General features: G+C 39.2%; 1 protein-coding gene across 2 annotated transcripts; it reads right to left on the minus strand.

Moving 5' to 3' along the window:
• Positions 1–2,235: 2,235 nt before the first annotated feature.
• On the minus strand, positions 2,236–21,333 carry msh2 (mutS homolog 2 (E. coli)). 2 transcript variants are annotated; one of them, XM_023284405.3, is made up of 16 exons: positions 21,091–21,333; positions 20,677–20,825; positions 18,864–19,148; positions 18,483–18,629; positions 16,435–16,584; positions 15,759–15,892; positions 14,254–14,453; positions 12,234–12,343; positions 11,999–12,122; positions 11,015–11,165; positions 10,825–10,922; positions 10,323–10,568; positions 7,399–7,603; positions 5,900–6,147; positions 4,782–4,957; positions 2,236–2,510 (listed from the first exon to the last, which is right to left on the minus strand). In XM_023284405.3, exons 1-16 carry the CDS (start codon positions 21,296–21,298, stop codon positions 2,334–2,336), a joined length of 2,808 nt encoding a protein of 935 aa, XP_023140173.2. In that variant the 5' UTR covers positions 21,299–21,333; the 3' UTR covers positions 2,236–2,333. The 2 variants fall into 2 exon arrangements, with proteins under 2 accessions (XP_023140173.2, XP_054860596.1); XM_055004621.1 differs by lacking the exons at positions 14,254–14,453; positions 15,759–15,892; positions 16,435–16,584; ... (2 more) ...; positions 20,677–20,825; positions 21,091–21,333 and adding an exon at positions 12,770–12,973.
• Between the last annotated feature and the right edge of the window lie 788 nt (positions 21,334–22,121).

Here is a 22,121-nt window from a genome sequence, read left to right on the forward strand (position 1 = left end):
CTGAAGAACCTCTTAAGATTAATCTGTTTTTAAATGTTCAAAATCTACATGTGGATTAAGACAAGCATTGTGTATGAAGGCTGATTTAATCAAGTTGCCTTTTTAAGTAGCAAATTTGAGACAAATGTTTATTTTCTACATTTATTTTAGGGCTTTTGTGCAGAGATTTACAGTCATCATTACTGTGGGGATTTTCACACCCTGTGGGGTTAAAGTTAGAAGTATGTTAGAGTACTTTAGTTGAGACGACTGCATTTCCAATGTCTAGTTCCTGCAGAGATGAGTTCACAAGAGTTCAAACCCACTGAATATGTCGGGCAGAATTTTGGTGAAATGTCTGCAAATGAAGTGTAAATGCTGCCATTAAAAACACATTAGTCACACAAACATTTCACCGTAGGCATCACAAAGTGGCAGAATACTTTGGAAACTGGCAGATGAAAATAAATGTGACTGTCGTATCATCTGGAGAAGGTTTTACCAGTGAAATTAGGGCGGCATAATCCAGAGTTTAAAAGTTGTAAAGTACAAAAAGAAGTTTGAATAATAGTCACTTGCATCAGCAAATATAAAAAATGCAGTTTATGGTTTAGCGGCAAGACGTTAATACTTGTTTCAGAACAATTCCTCTTCCTAAGATTATTAAACAGCAGTATTGTATTTTCAGTGTAGATATATTCATCCTGAACACACATCTAGTGTTTCCAAATCACTTTGTTGACTGCTTTAGTTTAGGTTGGGTTCAATCCAGTTTTGTCTGTGTACATAACATTGTCTTAAACTTTTAAACGTTTATCCTCAGAAGCTGCAGTTCAATCTGGTTTCTGTCTCCTACATTAGACCTACAGAGTTTTTCTGAAGGTGAACTTAGACCTGCTGTAGATCTGGGTTAACTGAGGTTTAGTTTATAATTTAGGTTTAAGTTAAGAAAACTTTTCAGGTAGTACTATAATCGTGTCATATCTTTCTCAACTCACCCCTGATCCCAAGAACAAGGTTATGGATTATTTCACAAATTACCTGATGTTAATTAATGTAAAAAATAAAGTGCCTGTAAGATGGACATCTTGCCAGAAATGTGTGAGTTATAAGACTAATCATACATTTACTGTGGGATATACTTTACTTTTTCCTTCACTATTGTGTAGTTTCAGTTTTAAATTAAGAAAAACTACAGCAAAAATGTGTTTTGCCATTTAAAAAAAAATCAAAAACCTGAAATACCTTATTCAGAAGGGTCTTTCGCTGTGGCTCCAAACTGTGGTCCGGCATTTCCCGTGTGCTTTAAATATTCTTGAAATATCTGCAGAATCTCATGAAAGCCCGCCTGTAACAAACTGAAGATATTGGACATAGTTTAGAAATGTATGTATATGAAGTTCTACAATTCACACTGTAAGCCAGGACAAAAAAAGAAACCAAGAAATCAGAGGAACTCAATTTCACCATACACCTGTTGAGGCATTGATCCTTGCAAAGGTATAAAACTGAAGCCCAGTGGCATTAATAATTGTGAAATTGAAGAAGTATGAAACTACCTGGACTTTGCTTAAAGTTGGAAATGAGTAACCTAACAAGAGGCTCAGGGAGTCCAGAACAAATATCAGCAGCACTCCATACATCTGGCATTAACAGTAGAGCAGCTAACAACCTGCTTGGTGTTTGTCAAACTACATTTAAATAGGAAAAAAAAAGATTGTATGATGACTCAAAAACTGAATTGTGAGAACAGAACAGAGCACTTACCTAATATCATCACTACAGTCAAACACAGTGGTGGCATCATCATTCTATGTTGGTGCTTCAGAATCAAAAGGAGAATGAATGCAGTCAAATACAGAAATGTCCTTGAAGAAAACATCCTCCAGAGTGAAGACGACCTGAGACTGGTTCCACCATTCATATTTCAACACACCAAGACAACTCTGGAGTAGCGTCAGGACAAGTCTCTATAGTCGTTCACAAATGCTTCCTATACAATCTGACACAGCTGGACAGGATCTGCCAGGAAGCATGAGCTAAACCTCCTTTATTCAGTAGAAACCAAAAGACACATCACCGAGTTCAGGTCGACACGCTGCTGCATTTCAAACCTCTGTAAGTCTGGTTTATCTTTTCTAAACCGCGGGCAAGCTAGTCAGACACAGGAAGTTTCATGAAAAATAGCTATTACACGTAAACACTGTATAAAAGAATAGCCATTATTCAACATAACGCACAAAAAAAACATTTGCATCACATTCAAAAAAAATTTATTGAAAAACTCTACAGTGTAAGCGCTCTAGTGTGGTTGCCTACAGTACATGAACTTAAAGAGCTTCTAACATAAAAACTCAAGCAGTTTTTACAGGAACGCAGCGTGCTAGGATCTCACTGATGTACGTGTTATTTCTGGCCATCAGCTCCTGCTTCATTTTCCTGAGCTCCACCTTCACCTCGTCGTCGGTCATGGTGGCAGCAGGAAGCGATTTTACCTTCTGCAGGAAGTCCTGGATCAGGTTTTCTCCCACCTGAAAGAGGGGCAGTAGATCAGTCTAACACTGGGAACACTTAAACAGTATGAAAAGGTGCATTTCCAAGTTAGTTTTACAGATAATTAGCAACACATTGAGCAGCTGTGAAAAAAGTATAACCAACGAAGCAGATATGGACATTCTTCTTGACAAAAACTGCCACCTACATTACCCACAATACAGCTGGGCCACAGACTTCCTCAAGATGAGATGCAAAGAGCTCATTTCTTTCCAAATTTGATTCATTTTTCACCCAGCAGACTCATCCCTCGTGGATATTTGTCAGACTCATTCTGGAGCCACAAAAGTCTGCATTTAACTCTGTTCACATATTGCTCATTAGGCCTGGAAATTTTCTTTGATGTGCACAATTAGTGGAGATCCCCTTTGAAGCTTATTAACTGGTATTTCGGTCAGTGAAGCTGTGAACTGACACGCTCATCTTGTAAGCTGCTACATTCTATGTGTTTGCAAATGTTTCAATTACACGAGCAGCATTAGCTTCTCACACTGCTTTAAACAAAGTCTGCATATGAATGTGCAGAATCTGTACTCCAGACTAACGTTTTCGCTTGTAGCGCTGGTGGGACCAAATTTGTTGCACCGGTAGATGGTTTGTTCTTTATTTTAGTACAACACATTATTAATCGATCTTGCATGCTAATGAACAGATGAGATGTTTTAATTAGGGTCCGAGTACCAAAGAAGGTGCTCTACCACATCTTCACACAAACCCTTGGGTTTATTATTTTTGATTGAAGCTTGACAGTGATATCTGCGACACAGTTTGATCCAAAAATAGATTCATTTTTTCATCAGTCTTTTCCCAAATGTTGTCCAGCAGTACGATTTACAGATGTTCCCTGAATGCCTCATGTGCAGGCTAGAAGCTGCAAGGAGGCAGCAGTTCACTCATGACTAAAAATTTGTTGGAAAAGACTGAAATATTGTGTTCTAACGTCAGATTTACCCAAGCTGAAATGGAGTCAATTTATCGACATGGTCTGTTTTCTATGTGCACAGTATTTGATGACCGGCGAGCATTTTAAATCTCAACACCACAGTTGATTTTGTTAAGTAGCCAAACCCATGATTACCATTACTATCATTTAATTTTGCAGCCCTGTTTTCTTCTCCCTCCTTCCATCAGCACTCGACCAAAAAACCACTTCATTTCTGGAACGCAGAACAGCTACATGAACTGGTTCATGCCTGAAGTCGAGATCCAGCGAAGAACAAAATGTACCAGTTTCAGTCACTATGGGGGAGCTAAGTGGGAGCCTCAAAGCTTTTGCTGTTAAGGTTTAATCATGAGACGGTAGCCGACAGGTCCTAGACTAATCTTATCTTAGGCTCTCTTTATCAGCTTCCAAAAGAAACAACGCTCTGAAATTGTTTCCTTTGCTCTGCGGCCAGTTTCTACATTTGCTGTATGATGCAGGACTAGTAAAGAGGATTTTTTTGTTTAGCTTTCTGGGTTGAAACAGCTGAATGCTGGGTCTGGAAACAGGGTTGTGAAATTTAAACCAATAAAATTTCCCTAAAGCTGGAAACATTATTTATAGCTAAGGGGAATACACAACTTTATTGTGGGGATCAGAGTTAAATGCTGTTGGTTATTCCATTAAAACAAACCTAAAATTGCTCCAAATTTCCGTAATCAGCAACATGATTGCTTCAATATTGTAAAAATATTTCCATAAAAAATGTGGTAGATGAAAACAGAACATATATATTGTCAGGTTCAGTTAGCAGTCAGTGGGTTACAGCTTGAGTCTTGTGCTTCTTTTGTTTTTTCGTCATGACAAACTGGCATCGCTAAAACTGCACAATGTCTCCATTAGTTCCTGTAACTGCGGACGTACGGATGAGTATCACTAGATTACTGTGATACTGACGAAAACCTAAAAACACAATGATTATCAGGAAAGTCTTGGAGTTGTAAAAAGCACCAACTCTACGATTTCTAGATCTATTGATGTTTACTTAAGATGGGCATTAGCAATAAGGATATCTTCTAGAGCTGCAACACTAAATAGAAATACATGCATCACGTCTGTGCATTCAGATCAGACTGAAATATGAATCAGAACATTTGCTAATAAAGACACTGATGAACATCTCCGTACAACTACAATATAAATGAAACCTTTATGCACTTTCATATTGTTTCTAATTTCTTTCTTCCACTGTGTAGACAGGATGTAAGGTCATAATGCACAACTCCCTGTATCTACACCTTAGCAACGGTGGAAAACTGAACCCTACTTGTTTGTCTGTCCTGCGTCTTTTGGCCTCGGGCTCTTCCTCCTGCTCCGACTTCTCCCCCGTAGGTTCCTGGAACTCCTCCAGCTCCTGGGCCTTCTCCTTCGCCACAGCCAGTACTGACGGCGGGAAGGAAGCCAACTCGGCAACATGGATTCCAAAACTCTGGTCACAGACACCTGAAGACAAAGTTAAGGTCAGCTGAATCGCATAATAAAGATTATTGTAAGAACACTAAAGAGCAAATGTACACCATGAGCAAAAATCTTTTTATTTCCAAAACTCGGACTAATGTAATCTCCTCTCAAGGTCCACTTACTGGCCTTTTCTGGTCATCAGAGTGATTTTAGTGGTTTTGTTTAAATAACTCATTGATAAACAACTGCAAAGACAAATACATACACAACTTTTATGTTCAATATTCACAAAAACAGTTAATCTTCAAGCAATAATTCAACATTTAAGGAAATACACCTAATCCTAATCATCTAATCTATAGAAAAATATGACTAGAAACATGAAAAAAAGATGATATGTGTTGATCAATGAGCTTTAGTGGGGCTGTAGGTGGATTTTTTTAAGCTTTTGACAGAGCCGGGCTAGCTGTTTGCCTGTTTTCAGTGTTTTCTGCTAACCTACGTTTCTCTATCAGGAGGCTGTAGCTTCAGATTTTGAAGGCAGTCATGAAACTGTTATTAGTTTTTCATTCAACTGTCAACAAGGAAGCAAATGAGCTCATTAAATTGAGGATCGGTTGCCTTTTTTTCTGTTTCATCTTGCTATTTTTACCCTTGTATCATCTAAAAGTCAGGCAGAATAAACAATATGAATACGAAAATAAGATTATTTTACATTTCACATATTAAATGATCAATTTTAAAAGCAACAAAATGCATGACTCATGAAGACACAATTATCAGGAAACCTGTTCCGCTTCTCCACACTGTGCCTTACATTTGCCTTTTTTCAAAACCACACAGCAAGTAGAAAAACTCCAGAGAGCAAACTACGGTAAATAAATCAAATGATATAAAAATTGTTTTTAATGACGTTTGTTTAAATCGACTGGATAGAAAACGAATCTGGGATGCAGCTCTGTTGGACTGAAGCCGTGTGCTGACCTGGTTTGACTCTGTACAGCATCGTGAGCGTGTCGTGGGACGTCAGCGCCGTGACGTGCAGGTTGTGGACGGTGGTCTGCTGTGCTGCCAGCGCTGTCAGCTCATGGAAGTGAGTGGCAAAGAGGCAGAAGCAGCTGATTTTGGAGGCGATGTGCTCGCTGATGGCCCAGGCCAGACCGAAGCCGTCGTAGGTGGACGTGCCTCTGCCGAGCTCGTCGATGATGATGAGGGAGTTCTTTGTGGCCGAGCTGGACGGATGTAAAACACAAGACTTTATGAATCCAGAAGGAAATTCCTGTGTCAGCTACTGCTCTGAACAGAATTAATGCAATGTGGTAAATGACTATTGTAGCTGGAAACGGCTAATTTTTAATGGAATATCTCCATAGAGGTACAGAGGAACATTTCCAGCAACCATCACTCCTGTGTTCTAATGCTACATTGTGTTAGCTAATGGTGTTGAAAGGCTAACTGATGATTAGAAAACCCTTGTGCAGTTATGTTAGTACATGGAGAAAAGTGTGAGTTTTCATGGAAAACATGGAACTGTCTGGGTGATCCCACACTTTTGAATGGTGGTGTGGGTAAAAATAAAATTAATTCAAAACAAGTGTTCACATATTCTATATTCATTACATGTAAAGTGACATATTTATAGCCTTTTTTTGTTCTTAATTTTGATCATTAGGGCTTGTAGATCATGAAAATCTGAAATGCAGTATCTCAACATCTTTGAAAAAAAAGGATGTACAATACAGAAATGTCCAAATTCTGAAAACTATGGTCATTTATACACTCAATACTTGGTTGGGGCTCCATCACCACAAACTCAGATCAGCCTGTGGGACTGCTGAGGTGTTACTGAAGCCAACATTGATCTGATAGCAACCTTCAGCTCATCTGTATTTTTGGGTCAGGTGTTTCTCATCTTCCTCTTGACAATACCCCATATAAAGTTCTGTGAGGTTCAGGTCACATGGCCAATCAAGCACAGTAATACCATAGTCAGAAAACCATTTGGTGATAGTTTTGTCAAAATGGGCACGTGCCAAGTGCTGGGGAAGAAGGTGGAAGCATGAAGTGTTCCAAAACCTCTTGCTAGACGACTGCGTTGACTTTGGACTTCATAAAACACAGTGGACAGATACCACCAGAGAGGTGCAGTATTTGAATAGTAATTTATTCAAACTTGAAATGAAATATTCTACTATTGTGAGATGTGGTTTATTTTTAGCAGCAGGCCATAATGAGCAAAATTTAATGTAAAAAATGCTTCAAACATTTTAGAAAATAAATTTTCACTTTAAAAAAAAAAAAAAAAAAAAACGAGGATATTAATATATACAAGTTTTTCCACAATATTGTATTTGTTTGTGATGCACTACTAATCCTGGCAGTGATGTAACATTGCAGATGATAGTGAAATATTTCACAATAAAAGCCTGTATATCATCTATGTTCAGTGATGCTGTAAAACAAAGTTGCATGTCGGTTCTTACCGCAGAATGGCGGCCGTCTCCAGCATCTCGGACATAAACGTGGACACTCCCTTCACCTGGCTGTCTCCTGCTCCCACTCGGGCCAGGATGCTGTCAGTCGTGCTAAGCTCCGCCTTCTCACATGGCACAAAGCAGCCGATCTGAGCCATCAGAGCGATCACGCCCACCTGCCGGATGAACGTCGACTTGCCGCCCATGTTTGGTCCTGCAGGGAAGCAGATGGATTAACTAGAAATGTATGAGGGAGGTGAAGCTTACAGCAGCAACACGGGGCTTATTTACAGCGTTGGACGTCATTTTCAATATTTCATGTACCCTTGTGTCCACGCTTTTTGGAACCAATTAGCAGCAGTAAAGGGAAAGAACTGAGCTCAAAACTATAAATCCCTTTTCCATATTGTTGTTCCCAACCCATCTAAACAACTGAATTTTCGTTTAGAAGAAAACAAGAGTGATTCTGTATGAGTTCTAATCAAGCAGCAAAGACATTTTATTTCTCTTGCGCATTTTCTAATCACTGCAGCTATAATCAATATTTTATAATGACTAAGTATGAAAGCACATTATGAAAACAAGTTGAAAAGCTGCAGCTTTCTGTAGCTTTTTAGACAGTTTCAGCTCATTTGTTTCCATATTCAGTCCAATACTGGAACAGTGTTAATGGAGGAGTTGTCTGCTCCAAAAAAAAAACAATATGCACCATCTCCTCAGCAGCAAACAGCAGATATACACAGATAGCAAGCAGCCGGTGATCATAGTAGAACCAGATATTTCCCTCACGAGCAAGTACAGACCAAAAACAGAGCAACACAAATGTGAATATTGGACTTGCATAAGTCATGAAGCTGAAAAGTGAGTTCAAATGAATCATACTGTTGAATGGAAATAAGCAGAGAATATTGACACTAGCTGCACCCAGTGATGAATTAATTTGTGGAACAATGGTGGTAAAGTGTGTGAGGAAGATTTCTATGATGGAGGGGCATCGGAACAAGCTCTGCTTTGTCTACGACATCTTACTACCATTAACACATTTTCAAATGTGGAAAAAAAGGTAATTAAGATTCCCGGTAGCTTGATGTGTGCCCAACCCAGAACACATCCATCAGGTAAGGACGCTGGGCCTGCAGGGATCCTTACTACGGCAAACAACTCAGAAATGAGTCAAACTACTAAAGCAACTCAAATTCCAGAACAAAATGCCGACACCAACCTCTACTCGAATATTCTACTCTGGTCACGAGCAGCAAAACAAGCGTCTGGAGGTCTGCTAAGTATAAAAAGGGGAAACGTCTGAATTCATAATATGCTCACACATTACTCATAAGAGAGTTTAATTATAAGCTTAGAATGAGGATTTAGAAATGGAAGTTTCAGCTAAAAAAATGGAAATCACCTTATTTATGGAACTCATACCCACCAATTAATGCATGTCTCAGACTAATACACGATAACTGAGTAACGTGAACAAACATAAATACAATAGTACACTAAAATTATACCACACATATGTACCAACTGCACAGAAGTTAAAGGAACACTGTCCCACTATGTCTGGCAGCTAAGAAAGAATAAGGTTTCAAAATCAAACATTATATATTTACAAATCAGTTTTCTAAATGCTAAACAGCTGACAGCTCCGTTCTGGAGAAAATCCCACAGACCAGCTGTCAGATAATGGAAAAGACACCTTCAACTTGAAAGAATAACTTATATATTGAAAGATAAACAAAAAATGAAAGAAGTTTGGAGACCCTTAATGAAATCTGTAAAATATTAGAATTTGCCCAATACCAAATGTTCACTGTAAACCAAGCAGACTTTAAAACAAATACAGATAAAAAACCCTACGAGCTCCGATAGATGTGAGGTGCAAAGCTCTAGCCTCAGATGATGAAGGGGCAACAGAAAGAAATGATTTCATGCCAAATGTCTCACATGATAAGGTGAATGCTAGGCAGCATCATGAATGAAGATGTTCATAAGTTGAATGAGCCGTGAAGTCTGAGTTTGAGCAATCGGGAAAGTTTAACATTGCAACCATGGACAGACTATTGCAAATTAAATAACTGGATAATAATAATTGGAAAGTACTCAGAAACTTGGAAAAATGTGATTATTAATAGTAGTTAAGGCCCAAAAGTCCAGACCAAGGTCAAAACAAACTGGAACAAGAATGGTGCTCAGAGAACGCAGTACTCCGCCAAGGCTACCAAGTTGTTGGATCATTTCCAACGGCTGAAATCTTGAAAAAAATTGTGGTAGAAATCATGGAACTATTAGAATGTGTCCATTTAATATAGATGTACCCACAAACAAAATGACCTTGCACTGAGCACAGGTGTGTGTTATGCATGTGTACGTTATGTACAGATACCGGATCACATGACCTAAATATGTAGCAGGAACTGATGGGACTCAGAAACACCCCCACAATTTAATCAGTTGTTCCTTGGATCATTTCTGACATAAGTCCTGATAAGTCCTCAGTAGTTACAGTGATGCTGTGCTGCTATCTGGCAATGATACAGAAATCTTTAACAAATTCGTGGATCCAGACTATAAGCTGCATCACTGCCAAAATCTATTCACTTGGTCCTTGTGTCATTTCTGACCTTCCCTGAAAATTTCATCCAAATCTGTTTGTTTTTGAGTAATGTTGCTGACAGACAGACGGACGTACAAACCACCGGCGACTGTCACACTACTCTGCTGACGCTGCGCCTCCTTGGCAGAGTAATAATCTTTGAATCTTTAAAGCTACAATAATTAATTAGTTTCATCTCATGGGAGCAAAAGTTCAAACATTTGCTGAAGCAGAGCGACATTAGCCTTCATTTCAGTTTCTCATATTCCTTTAGGCTTTGATGTTTTTATAGAAAACTGAGGATATTTCATGTTGGAAGTGTGTCGTCTTTTTTCACCTGTTATGATGTAGAAGTTCTTCTCGCCCTGGACGAAGGTGATGTCGTTGGGGATGAAAGCGGTGTCTGCGTCCGTCTCCATGCAGGGATGTCTGGCCTGCAGCAGCTCCATGCGCCTGCAGCCGTCGGCCAAGAGGCGAGGCCGGACGAACGGCACCGGAGCGGAGACGGACGCCACGGCGAAACTGGCCACGGCATCCATCTGCGCTATGACATCGCTCAGCGTCTGGAGGGGATCCACGTAACCTGGTGGTGGAAAGAGTTCACAGCCTTAAAAATGAACTATCACACACACAAGGCTGCAGCGTGAGTGAGCAGCAAAATGATCTGTAACAGAACGCCATCAGCAGACAAGAGTTTACTGACCTTTCTAGAAGAATGTGAATAAAGGTCACACGCAGCAAATTGGGAGTAATTAGGAGTGATTTCACAGACATGGTTTCATCTTTTGGTCTAATCTAGATGCCATGCTGATGAGACAACACGTGATGAGAGTCCTCACCTGAGGCGATGTTGATGATCTCTTTGACGATGGCGTTCTGGGCCTCCTCGTATTCCTCCCGGTTCTTGGTGTACTCCTCGTTCAGGGAGCTCAGCTTACTGCACACATGTTCAAATTCACATTCAACAGTGATCAGAGGAGCAGCTTTAATCTGACGGTGGCATCAGCTGGGCATTGCAGTGCGACTGACCTGTTAGTGAAACGCACTCCGTTCTTCTGGACATCCAGCATGGTGAACTTCTTGTTGTTCCTCAGACTCTTCTCCTCCTTGCATGTGACTCTCAGGTAAAAACCCAGCATGGCGTTGGACTCCAGCTTTATCGTCTTACCGGCATCCAGACCTGCAACACAGAAGTTACTGCGATGATGCTGCCAAGTTCAAGCAAAGAAAATTAGGGATGTATTGGCATAAAAATGTAATATCGGTCAGTGTCATTATTGGGTTTTTTTTGCCTATCATGAGAACTGATAAATTAATGCCTGGATTTCATCAGCATTTACCAGCACGCAAATGATCACACCATCAAGCTGTGTTGTGAAGCGTGTAAACAGTAACAAGCTTGCTGTGCCCGAATATGTCTGTGGTTTGGAATTACTTACAAGGCCACATATATCGGTATCGGAATTGGAAATTGAGAGTTGGATAATATCGCCATATCGGTCATTGGCAAAAGCCAACATCAGATATCCCTAAAAAAAAATCTAATATTTAGCCATCCATTATATGCATCTTATTGGCACAGAATAGTGTTAAATATTTGAAATGTTTTTTGCATTTGACAGAGTGTCTGTTGTTGGAAAATACTGCTATTGTTCTATCACCAAGGCCTAAGATGAAACTTTTATACTGTTTAGGGCTTGATTCTGCTTTTAAGTTCTACGTTCACTCTCCTTGGAGGAGAGAAAATGAATTATCAAAAGGTATTCAGCCTGACATTTAATAAGGAACTGCAGAGGGTCAGAGGTAAATTTCCGACAATCAGAACTGTATTTTAGCACATGATGGCTGCACGATTTAATCAATTTACTGCGGCAATACACGCTGAAAAATGTTCAAAAATCACCTCATACATCAGCAGTCACTCCCTTGAAAATAACTAATAACCAAGCTACACATGTTTGTATTACTGAATTAATAGATGATCTTGTTGCCTTTTGTGTGTGTTGAAATCACCTAGTTCTCTGGCTGCGCTGTTCAGCGTCGCCTGCATGCTCTTCTCCAGTCCATCCATCTTTTCTCTCAGCTCGCTCAACACCGGATCAAACGACGCCTTCACCAGGAACTCATGGTGGTCAATCTACATGGAACACACAACAAAGAGCATAAACAAAACCATGCAGAGCTGACAACACAAAAGAAAGAACATGATTCTTACATTTTACACGTGTATAAATGCAAAATAAAAGACCTGGTTCATGTCCATCGTGGTTTCAATCATCTCCTGGTACTTGGTGAAGTCAGTCAGCAGGTCTGTGAGAGGGGAGAGGAACACTGCCTGCAGCAAAACCTGGTAGCTTCCTACAAAAAAAAATACAGTGTCAAAGATTCAGGCTGGTGGTGGGATTTTCACACACCGGGGTGCCTAAAGCCAAATGAAAATAGACTGACAGTACATGTATCTAAAGAGCTAAAGTTCATCGTGTTAGACTTCCAACTTCCTGACAGTTCAGTAAATAGCATAATAATAAAACATGGGGAGAGTTAAAAGATTACAGGGACATATTCTCAACAACATTAACCCTGTGAAACCCAAATAACAAAAAAAGAGCAAGAATAGCATATTTATATATAAATAATCAAAACTAATAATCCAAAAATATTTTAAAATTATATATATTGTTACAGCCTGGCTCAAAGGCTGCAACAAAACAGGGAGACAAACCAGTGCGGTGACTAAAAATGACTTTATTGTAACCAAACAATCCAAAAATGTGCACAACAAACCATAAACACAAAACCCAAAAGCATGCAGCTGAAGCTCCTGCAGGCAGCAGCTCCTGTCAGCCAGCTGCAGCAGGAATGAGGGAGGTTAGATAGAGCTGAGCCACTTGATACCAGGTGTGGCTCATCAGCTGACGACCCTCAGCTCCAGAAACACAGAACACCTGTCCAGGTGGAGGGTCGTCACACACACACCCCCTTAAGATGAGGTTCTCCCCAGGAATACATATAATATATATATAAAATCTGCAAAACCCAAATATCAAAAAAAATGCAAAAATAATATATATTTATTGAAATATAAACAATAAATACAAATGATTTAAAAACATTTAAAAATATCATTAATCGATAATATATTTATGCATATATAATCTGTAAAATTAAAATATTGAAAAAAAATTGCAAAAATAACTATTTACTTATAAAAAACAAAAATATGAATTAAAAAAATGTAACTATATATATATATATATATATAGTTATATTTTTTAAATTATTTTGTTTTTATATACATGTATATACATATGTGTATATATATATACACACATACATATATATACATATATATGTATATATATATATATATATATATGTATACAGATATATACAGATATATACATATGTATATGTATATATATATATATATATACACACACACACACACATATATAGGTTTTTGCAATCATTTAAAGAAGTTAATCATGTAGCTAAATTCATGTACTCATTTTGCACCTCTGAACCACTTTAGCACTTTCCCTACATTATTTGTTGTTAATATGATATTTTACTTTATTCGTATGTTGTCATAGTTCATTTTTAACTTTTTTAAAATTTATTTTATTTATGCTATTTCAACTACCGCATGGTTGTTAGTATTACTGTACAGTTATTGCTACCGTCATGTGTCCAACATGCCTTAAATTGCACATCAGGGACAAATAATGTTTTTTTGAATTGAACTGAAAAGTTGTCAAATCTGCTGTAGCTTTACGAGGTAAAAACTCCTGCAAGATACAACATTCCTGCAGAAATAGATTTAGCATCAGGACTGCAACTAACTATTATTTTCCAGTGTCGATGAAGCTGTCATTTCTTCTTTGCAGACTAATCCTTTAATTGTTCAGTCTATAAAATGACAGAAAATAGTGAAAATGTCGATCATCGTTTCCCAAACATCCTTAATTGTCCACAACCCAAATATATTAAGCCAACTGTTACAGTGGAGTAAAGACAAACAGAAAATATTCATAATATAAGAAGCTGAAATGAGACGAGCTTTACTTTATTCCTAAAAATTGCTCACACTGATTAATCAATCATCAAAATAGTTGGTGAATAATTGTTAATAGTTGGTAACTAATTAATCATTGCAGTCTTATCCAGCATCTTGTACAGTCAGTGACGTTTTGAAAGCCATACACCACTATACCAGTGTTCCTAATGAAGTGACACTTCAGTACACAGATCCCCTTGTATGAGTGTACCTGAGTATCTCTCCAGAGCCGTGATGAGGGCTGGGATCTGGCTAACAGCCTGGTAGACACGGTAACAGTCCTGCAGCGTCGCACTGTGACGGTGAAACTTCTTGGCCATGCGCTGAAGATCAGGAAACCGCCGCAGCAAATCCTCCTGACAGGTCTGCCTCAGCTCGGAGTCGCACACAAAGCTCTCCACCAGGTCCAGCCTGTTCACACGCAGACAAACGTGAACATCCTTAAACTCCAGTGAGCAGAATAAAGGCCCGTAGCAGATTTTATGGCTATTTATCCAATAGGTGTATTTCACTCTGGAGCAAAGCGTTTTTACCTAATAGGAATCAATAACACAAAACAAATCCCATGATCACTGTTGTTTTAAAGAAGGTAGAAATTAGTATTGTATTCATCAAGTTTCCTGGCCCTGATCCTTTAATTCCAAGTCAAAGTAACATCCCTTTACTCCTTTATTGGCTTAATATGGCTCTGACATATCGAAACTGCTGTAAAATGATTAAATCTACACCCTATTTGTCAAACTACTGGAGATACTGGTTCAAAAAAATATAGACATAAATGACTAAAACGTTGCAAAATGACCGTAATTTAACCAGGAGAATTCCCCTCCTAAAACTGTTCCAACACGATCAGCTTTTTTTTTCCTTTTTTTTTTTTACAATCATTGGTGATTTAAGTGTTTTTTATTTTGCTTTACCTGATTGTTTTATTTTTTTTATTTATTTTACCAGGTAATTTAGGTGAGAACTAGTTCTCATTTTCAATGACCTGGTCAAGAGGCAGCGTACAACAAGACGAACAACAAAAACAGGTTTCATATACAGCAAAACAAACAGTATTACAAAAACAAAATACACCAAGACCGTTAAAAATAGAAAGGCTAAAAACGGCTAAAAACAGGTGCAGTGGTCCTGAAGTGTTTCTCGAGCTGATTTTTTAAATGACAAGAGTGATATGTATGAGGAGAGTTTTAGGGACTTTTGCATAGAGTTCCAGTCATTAGCAGCAGAAAACTGAAATGAGGATCGACCAAGAGTGGTCCAGACTTTGGGAATGTGGAGGTTAATGAAACTGTTGGAACGAAGAGTACGGGTGGAGTTATGAATGGTCAGTGATGAGCACAGATAAGGCCGTGTTTCACCAATGAGGGTTTTTATCTTGGAGAAGTTGGAAGCGAGAACGCAGTGGAAAGGACCTCAGTCTGAGATCCACTATCACTGGGATCATCACCATTGTTGTTTCCATTCCTCCTACTGCACACGCTCAGACTGGAGAGACCAGGTCCACCATCTCCTCCAACCCAAACTTCTACCTTCAGACATTAAAACTTTATTTTTAGGCGTATTATACTTTTGCATTTCTTGCCTTGCCTCATTTCTATCTCACTGCTGTAACATGTAAATCTACCCAGTAAGGGACCAATAAAATTCATCTTCTCTTTACTTATTGTATTGGAACATTCCATGCTTACTGTTTATCCCCATTCATTGCATTACCTCTCCTCTATTTTGGTTTTGTCCATGAGTGGCTGTTTGATCCACTGGTTGACCAGCCGTTGGCCCTGCGGCGTTCGACACTTGTTCAGCAGACCGGCCAATGAATGAGCTCTGCTGGTGTCATCAGGTGAACCCTGGAGGAAACGATTCAAACGTTTCAAAGCTGTCGATGCATTACAATCACGAGCATAACATAGGGTTTCTATAACACTGCTGATCCTCCGCAACAAAACTAAGCACTTAGGGCAAGAGATTTTCTGAAATGGTTCTTGTTACAGTCACAGACATGCTCCAATTCTGTGTCAATTACCACCATCCATGGGAAAAGTCTTGTTTTCTGGTAGTGTCCAGAATTGCTCTTAACACTTTTAAACTATTCTAATACAGATACGGTTTGATAAGGTGGCATCTAACACTCAACAGAAGAGCCAGTGAGCATATTTCCAAATTGTGGAACTATTTCTTTTATTCTCACTGGTCACTGCACAACTAATGCTGTTAAACTCTTCCAATCTTTGAGTTTTCTGAGCACAGCAGAGGTTTCTGGTCAGAAATCTAAAAACCTGAACGAACAAACAAACAAACTGCCTGAATGAAGAGCCAGAAAGAGAACACGTTTTTCTATGATTTTGGTAAATTTACTTAATGAGGGGGAAACATGGTGACAGTTGCTGACCTGGAAGAGGTTCAGAGCTCTGACGGCAGCATTGTCCAGCCTCATGTACTGACCCAGGTCCAGAGAGGTCAGACTGAAGGAGTTGAAGTTGGACTCGTCAGAAAGCAGCTCAAGGAAACGAACCACTGCAGCCAAACAGGACATCGCTACCTGAGAATGAAACCACACACACAGACTCTGGTTAAATGTCTTTAGCAGTGAATTCTTCTACTACTTAACTATGATTCTGGAATGATATATGCAGACAACAGGGGTGTATAAGAAGGTGACATCCACTTTATTTGCATGTTAAGATGTAGTTCAGACACAAGCAGTTTATGGCTCATTTCATCATGTGTATAAATCTGTACATGACAAGAAATTTAACTAACACAAAGAGACATTTCATTTTGTCATAAAGATCAAACTTAAAGCAATTATACAAATTTGACCGATTTTATCTAGAACAGAGATAAATAGTTGGGCAAATTTCCAAAGAGGACACTCAGACTTTTCTTCTCAAACCACAAATTCCATAAATAAAATTCAGTATTCCAGGCGTCATATTTTGACCAAGTATTAACTCATCTTTTTTAATTTTTGGTGTTAGATATTTACTGTACAGTTTAATGTCTAAATGTAAATTAATAGCTCATAGGTGACAATATTGTGGCTGTAAGCAGATATTAACTATTACTTTTCTTGTGAACATGCAGAAGAGGAGATTGTTGTATAAACAGAAAATGAAATACGTCTGTATAAGGGAAGCTGTCATTATTGACAAATACTGTAGATGCACAGATTTTAGAATGTGCTGATATCTGCTTCTCACTTCATCATAGTGTGCCATAAACCCTTTATTGCAACAATGATTTCTATTACTTTTTATCACTTAAAATTTTCTGGATTTCCTGCATTTGCTGTTAATTGACTTGAAACATTTGCTTTATTTTTAAATCTTAATATCCTCCTTCTAACATAAATAACCACCATAACAATTTCCTCCTATGAGAAAACCAACTCCATCGTCACTAGTTTGTTTAAGTAGAAAATGATGAAAGTGGGAGAGATAAGCAGGTGTAAAAACCTGAGCAATTCCAAATTCTTACTGCCAGACAACTGATTCAAAGTGTCTTGTCACAACTGTACAAATAAGGAGATGATTTAAAGGATTGACAGCCAGGATTTTGGCTCCAGATACGACAGGGAACCTTCAGCGGTCTGGAGCTGGAACAGTTTTGATGGCATGTGAAAGGGACAGCAGCAGATATGTCAAACGTGGTCATAATGTTTTGGCTCATCAGTGTAAATTCTAAATAGTAAATCTTAAAGCATGCTGTTCCCAAAACAGGGATATAGAAGAATCTGGTCATTCTGGTCAGTGTCTGTGGAACAAACTATCGTACTTTCCAGACTATAAGACGGTATTTTTTTCACACGCTTCGAACCCTGCGGCTTATACAACGATGCGGCCAATTTATGGATTTTTACGAGCTAACGAGCTTCATGCCATCACTACCTTTAGCCTCGTCACATCAGACCAATAAAATTACAGAACAGGTTACACTGAACCAATGAAACTGTTCTAATTAAATCAAACACACTCACACCAAATTCTTCAGATCAGTCATTTTGCTCTTCATACACACACCCTCATCATGGAAAACACACCAAGAAATGCGTATGATGCAGCTTTTAAGTTAAAGGCATCGATCTGCCTGTCAAGGAAGGAAATAGAGCTGCTGCAGTCAGCTGGTATCAGTGAATCCATGGTGAGACGTTGGAGTGGACAGCATGAAGAACTGACTCAAGGCTGAAGTCTTTCTGTGTAAACATCTCCTGTTACAACGGGGACACCTGCGGCTTATACATGTACAAAACTTTTTTTCTTGTTAAGTTTTGTGGGTGCGGCTTATATTCAGGTGCGCTCAATAGTCCAGAAATTACGGTAACTTTTTCAAAACTGAAAATTCCCATCCTGCTTTGTTACACTAATTATCAGCATAATACTGAAGACACCAAGTGATAAAATAGAGCATCAGGCTTAGGATGTTGCTTCCTTTGTTCACCTGTTTGTCCAGCTCCGGCAGGGTGTTGCTCGCCACAGTCTCTCCTTTCTTGGCCCTCAGCAGCCTGTTGAGATCCTGGACCATGTCCTTGCTGCTGAACTCTGCTCTCTTTCTGTCAGAGACCAACATGCCGCCACGCTGCACCACCTACACAAACACACAATGACAATCTCTTCAAACCATAATCACAGCATGCCTCCGTGTTTGCTCTTAGTGGGCGTTCAGATTATAAAACAGCCCTGCACACTAATACACAGACAAACATCCAGGCCAAAACCACACACACATAGGTGATGATACAGTGTTTGTTTTTATTTGACATACAGTGACACCTTTACAGTTCATATGGCACCCAGGTGATGTGCTGCTATCATCACATACCTCCCGTAGTTTGCTCCCATCAGTGTTGCCGTCACCCTGAGCTAAGAGACACTCTTTGGGGGTGATCTGGACGAGCAGGGACTCCAGGTTGGAGAAGATCTCGTTGTCTGGGAACTCGCAGACTCCCATCTTTCTCTGGGCTGCGTCCACGTAGCCGACCCCGACCACACGCTGTCCATCAGCTCCTGTAGCGAAACGCACGGCTACAACTCCTGCGCATCCCTCAGCTCCAGACGCACCGCCAAACAGGATCTCCTCAAACTGAGTCAAGTTTCCAGGAGAGGCCTGGGTTTAGAAGAGACAGAGGAGGGAAACGACAGCGAGATTGTTGTATGAAATTTGTGTTATGTGGTTTATGTCTGCCTTGTAACATCCTGCACGAATGTAAGACTTGAATTTGAATTATATTTATTTATTTTTTAGAAAGGGACAATGTATATTAATCAACATTTTAACAAATGTAAATGCACCCAAGTCAGCAGAAAAGCTAGTTTCCATCGGTAGTCCCTCCGCCTGTTGTTTATTAGCATCCTAAAATAAATAAAACAATGACAATAAGAAAAACTGTGCATAATACAAGTTAAAACATATAAGAATCAGTCAATCAATGTTCACATCTTTGGTTATTAACAAGCCATTTCTTGGCATTATACACTGAAATATTGAAATGATGGAGACTCTCTGACTGACTGAAGCACTGAGTTCCACTGATGTGAGGCCCTGAATGAGAAGACAGCCTGGCTGGAGGTAGTTTTCCTCAGTGGGATTGGACAGTCCCCCCTAACTGTGCCCCTAGTGGCTCTGTTCAGGGTGGATTTGAGATGTATGAAGTCAGAGAGTGGTGGGGGAGCTGAATTATGGAAGATCTTGTACACTTGACAGATATTTTTGAGGATGATGAGGTTTTCCCAGCTAAGCAGTTTGCATTTTTTCAGGATGTGGTAGTGGTGAAACCTAGTGAATTAATGTGTTTTGTTTGATTATGCTCCAGTGTGATACTTCAATCATATCACCCATCGTTGGGTATTATTAGTAAAGACAGTACTGTGTGGGCACCTGATAGAAAAAAAGCTCAATGAAAATGGCACAATAACACGGGCCATCTACACCTAATAAGGCTGAAGCCTTTTTAAACCCACAGAAATCCCTCCCCAATAGCCAACACTAAACCCACAGGCACCTCCAACGTCTGGATACTGACCCCCAACACTGATACAGGATTGATCTAATGAAAAATCAGAGCCACAGTTTACCAGCTTCAGTTTAATCATTTGCTACACAGCTGATTCCTGAGCTTCTGCGCACCTGAATATTGTTTTATTGTAGAATATCTGATTCATTTCTTAAGTTAAAATATGTTTTGCAAGTTTTTCTATGAGGGACATTTTTGCTCTTCACAGCAGAATATTAGCAGCAGTAACCTCTCTTATCATTAAAGTACCAAAATCCAAAAAATGGCAACAAGTAGACCAATAACAGCAAAAACACAATCATTGTACCATTATTAGCGTTAGTTCGATAAATTATCATCACACACAGACACTTTTAGTGTAGGAATCTTCAGTAAACTATGGCTGTTCTGTCAAAGGCTGATTTCTTCTCCTTTTAAATAAACTGCAGCATCTTCTTCGCACCCTAATAACCAGAATGTATCTGCATGCACACCAAATCATCTGTTACATTAACTGTAAAAAGGGAAACCACAGTATATATGGAACTTTTCCATGTTCTCCCTCTAACATAGTATGAAAACAGAACAACAGCATTCCTGAAATTCAGTTGTGACTTGTGCTTTTTGCCCCAGTGACTGTACCTTGTACTCGATCTTCCAGTCGTGCTCCTTGCTGCTCTTGCTGTGGTTCTTGTACACCTCCACTCTGTACTGCCTCACCAGCAGCAAGTCCTTCACGAAGGCCTCAAAGTTGAGCTTGCTCAGGATCACACTCTCCAGCTTGCGACTCCCTGTGGTCGAACATACTTACATTACCACCAGACTGACACCAGCACATCATTAATTGAAGACGTTTTGCATATGTTTTGCATGAAGTGTGCACCTAGGTTTCCTGAAAAGCAGCTCATGTTTGCATTTGCAGCTAGCTTAGCCTGAGCTACATGAAAACCGCTCCGTGCATCAGGAGGTGCAACACAGTTAGCTGCTAAACTGTAATACAGCCTGCTAGCAATCTGCATGCTCCAGCTAAGCTAGCTAGGCTACATGCTAAGCTACCTGAGCCCAGGTATTTGATGACGCCGCTCGTCTTGAAAACCTCCTTCGCCGCGAATACGGCGTCTTTCCCGTGGACGGTGTAGTAGTCGCTCCGGTCAAATATCCGGAACGTGGTGTCCGGCTTCTCCGGCATGGAGGAGATGAAGTTCAGGAAGCCATGCTCGGCTGCACTGTCCATGGACAGGTTCTGCTTCGGCTGCACAGCCATGTTGGAATCTCCCGCCACCGCCGCGACCAAACAGGAAGTTACGTTTCATTGTGACGTGTCCCCATGGAAACGGGGATGACAGGAACTGTTCGCTTCTTCTACTACTACTACCGCAAATACGTTTCTTTTTCTTCCTCTTAAAATAATAATAATAATAATAATAATAATAATAATAATAATAATAATAATAATAATAATAATTGTTGTTGTTGTTATTTTTATTGTTATGATTATTATTGTTGTTATTATGTTTCATTTTAATTTTTACATCTATTTTTTGTTCTTCACCCAAACCAGTCTTGTTTAAGACATGCCCAATTATTCAGGACAATTTCAAACCTGGCATAAAATATACATAAGAGTGTTGAGTGCAGTAACTGCCTTTTTTATTGTTTGTTCATTTGTTTTTTTTACCATTAATTTACAATAAATTCTGGTTCTGTCTACATCAATTCAGACTGCATCAGTAAACATGTTGCTGCACTGTCTAAGATTTTGTTCAGAGTTTACAATTTTTTTAATAATTGGAGCTCAAAACTAAGTTCTGTAAAGTAGTATTGCCAAAATTTTTGAGGATTTTGTATGTTTTCAGACGTGATTTTTTTTTAAACTTTATTTTCACCCTCCAAAAAACTGTCTTCCCTGTGAAGCCATGTTAGGGACATATGGCTCCCACAGCCATGATGTTTAGTGAGGACTAAATTGTTTCCAGCAGATCTAAAGGGCTGTTAATTTCTGACCATTATTATTGACTACCTAATTAGTTTCACTGCCAGCTTTGACACTTTTTGATTTTCTTCAACATTAAATATCTTCACCTTCA

Source organism: Amphiprion ocellaris, chromosome 18, assembly GCF_022539595.1.
Source record: "Amphiprion ocellaris isolate individual 3 ecotype Okinawa chromosome 18, ASM2253959v1, whole genome shotgun sequence".
In the NCBI taxonomy this organism is placed as follows: domain Eukaryota; kingdom Metazoa; phylum Chordata; class Actinopteri; family Pomacentridae; genus Amphiprion; species Amphiprion ocellaris.

Excerpts from the sequence above, each read along its gene's own strand:
- msh2 (XM_023284405.3), bottom strand. The coding sequence starts at position 21,298 with ATGGCTGTGCAGCCGAAGCAGAACCTGTCCATGGACAGTGCAGCCGAG. Across the intron at positions 20,826-21,090 it reads CATCAAATACCTGGGCTCAG|GGAGTCGCAAGCTGGAGAGT; the intron begins GTAGCTTAGCAT and ends GTTCGACCACAG. Across the intron at positions 14,454-15,758 it reads AAAACCAAAATAGAGGAGAG|GCTGGACCTGGTGGAGAGCT; the intron begins GTAATGCAATGA and ends GCGTGTGAACAG.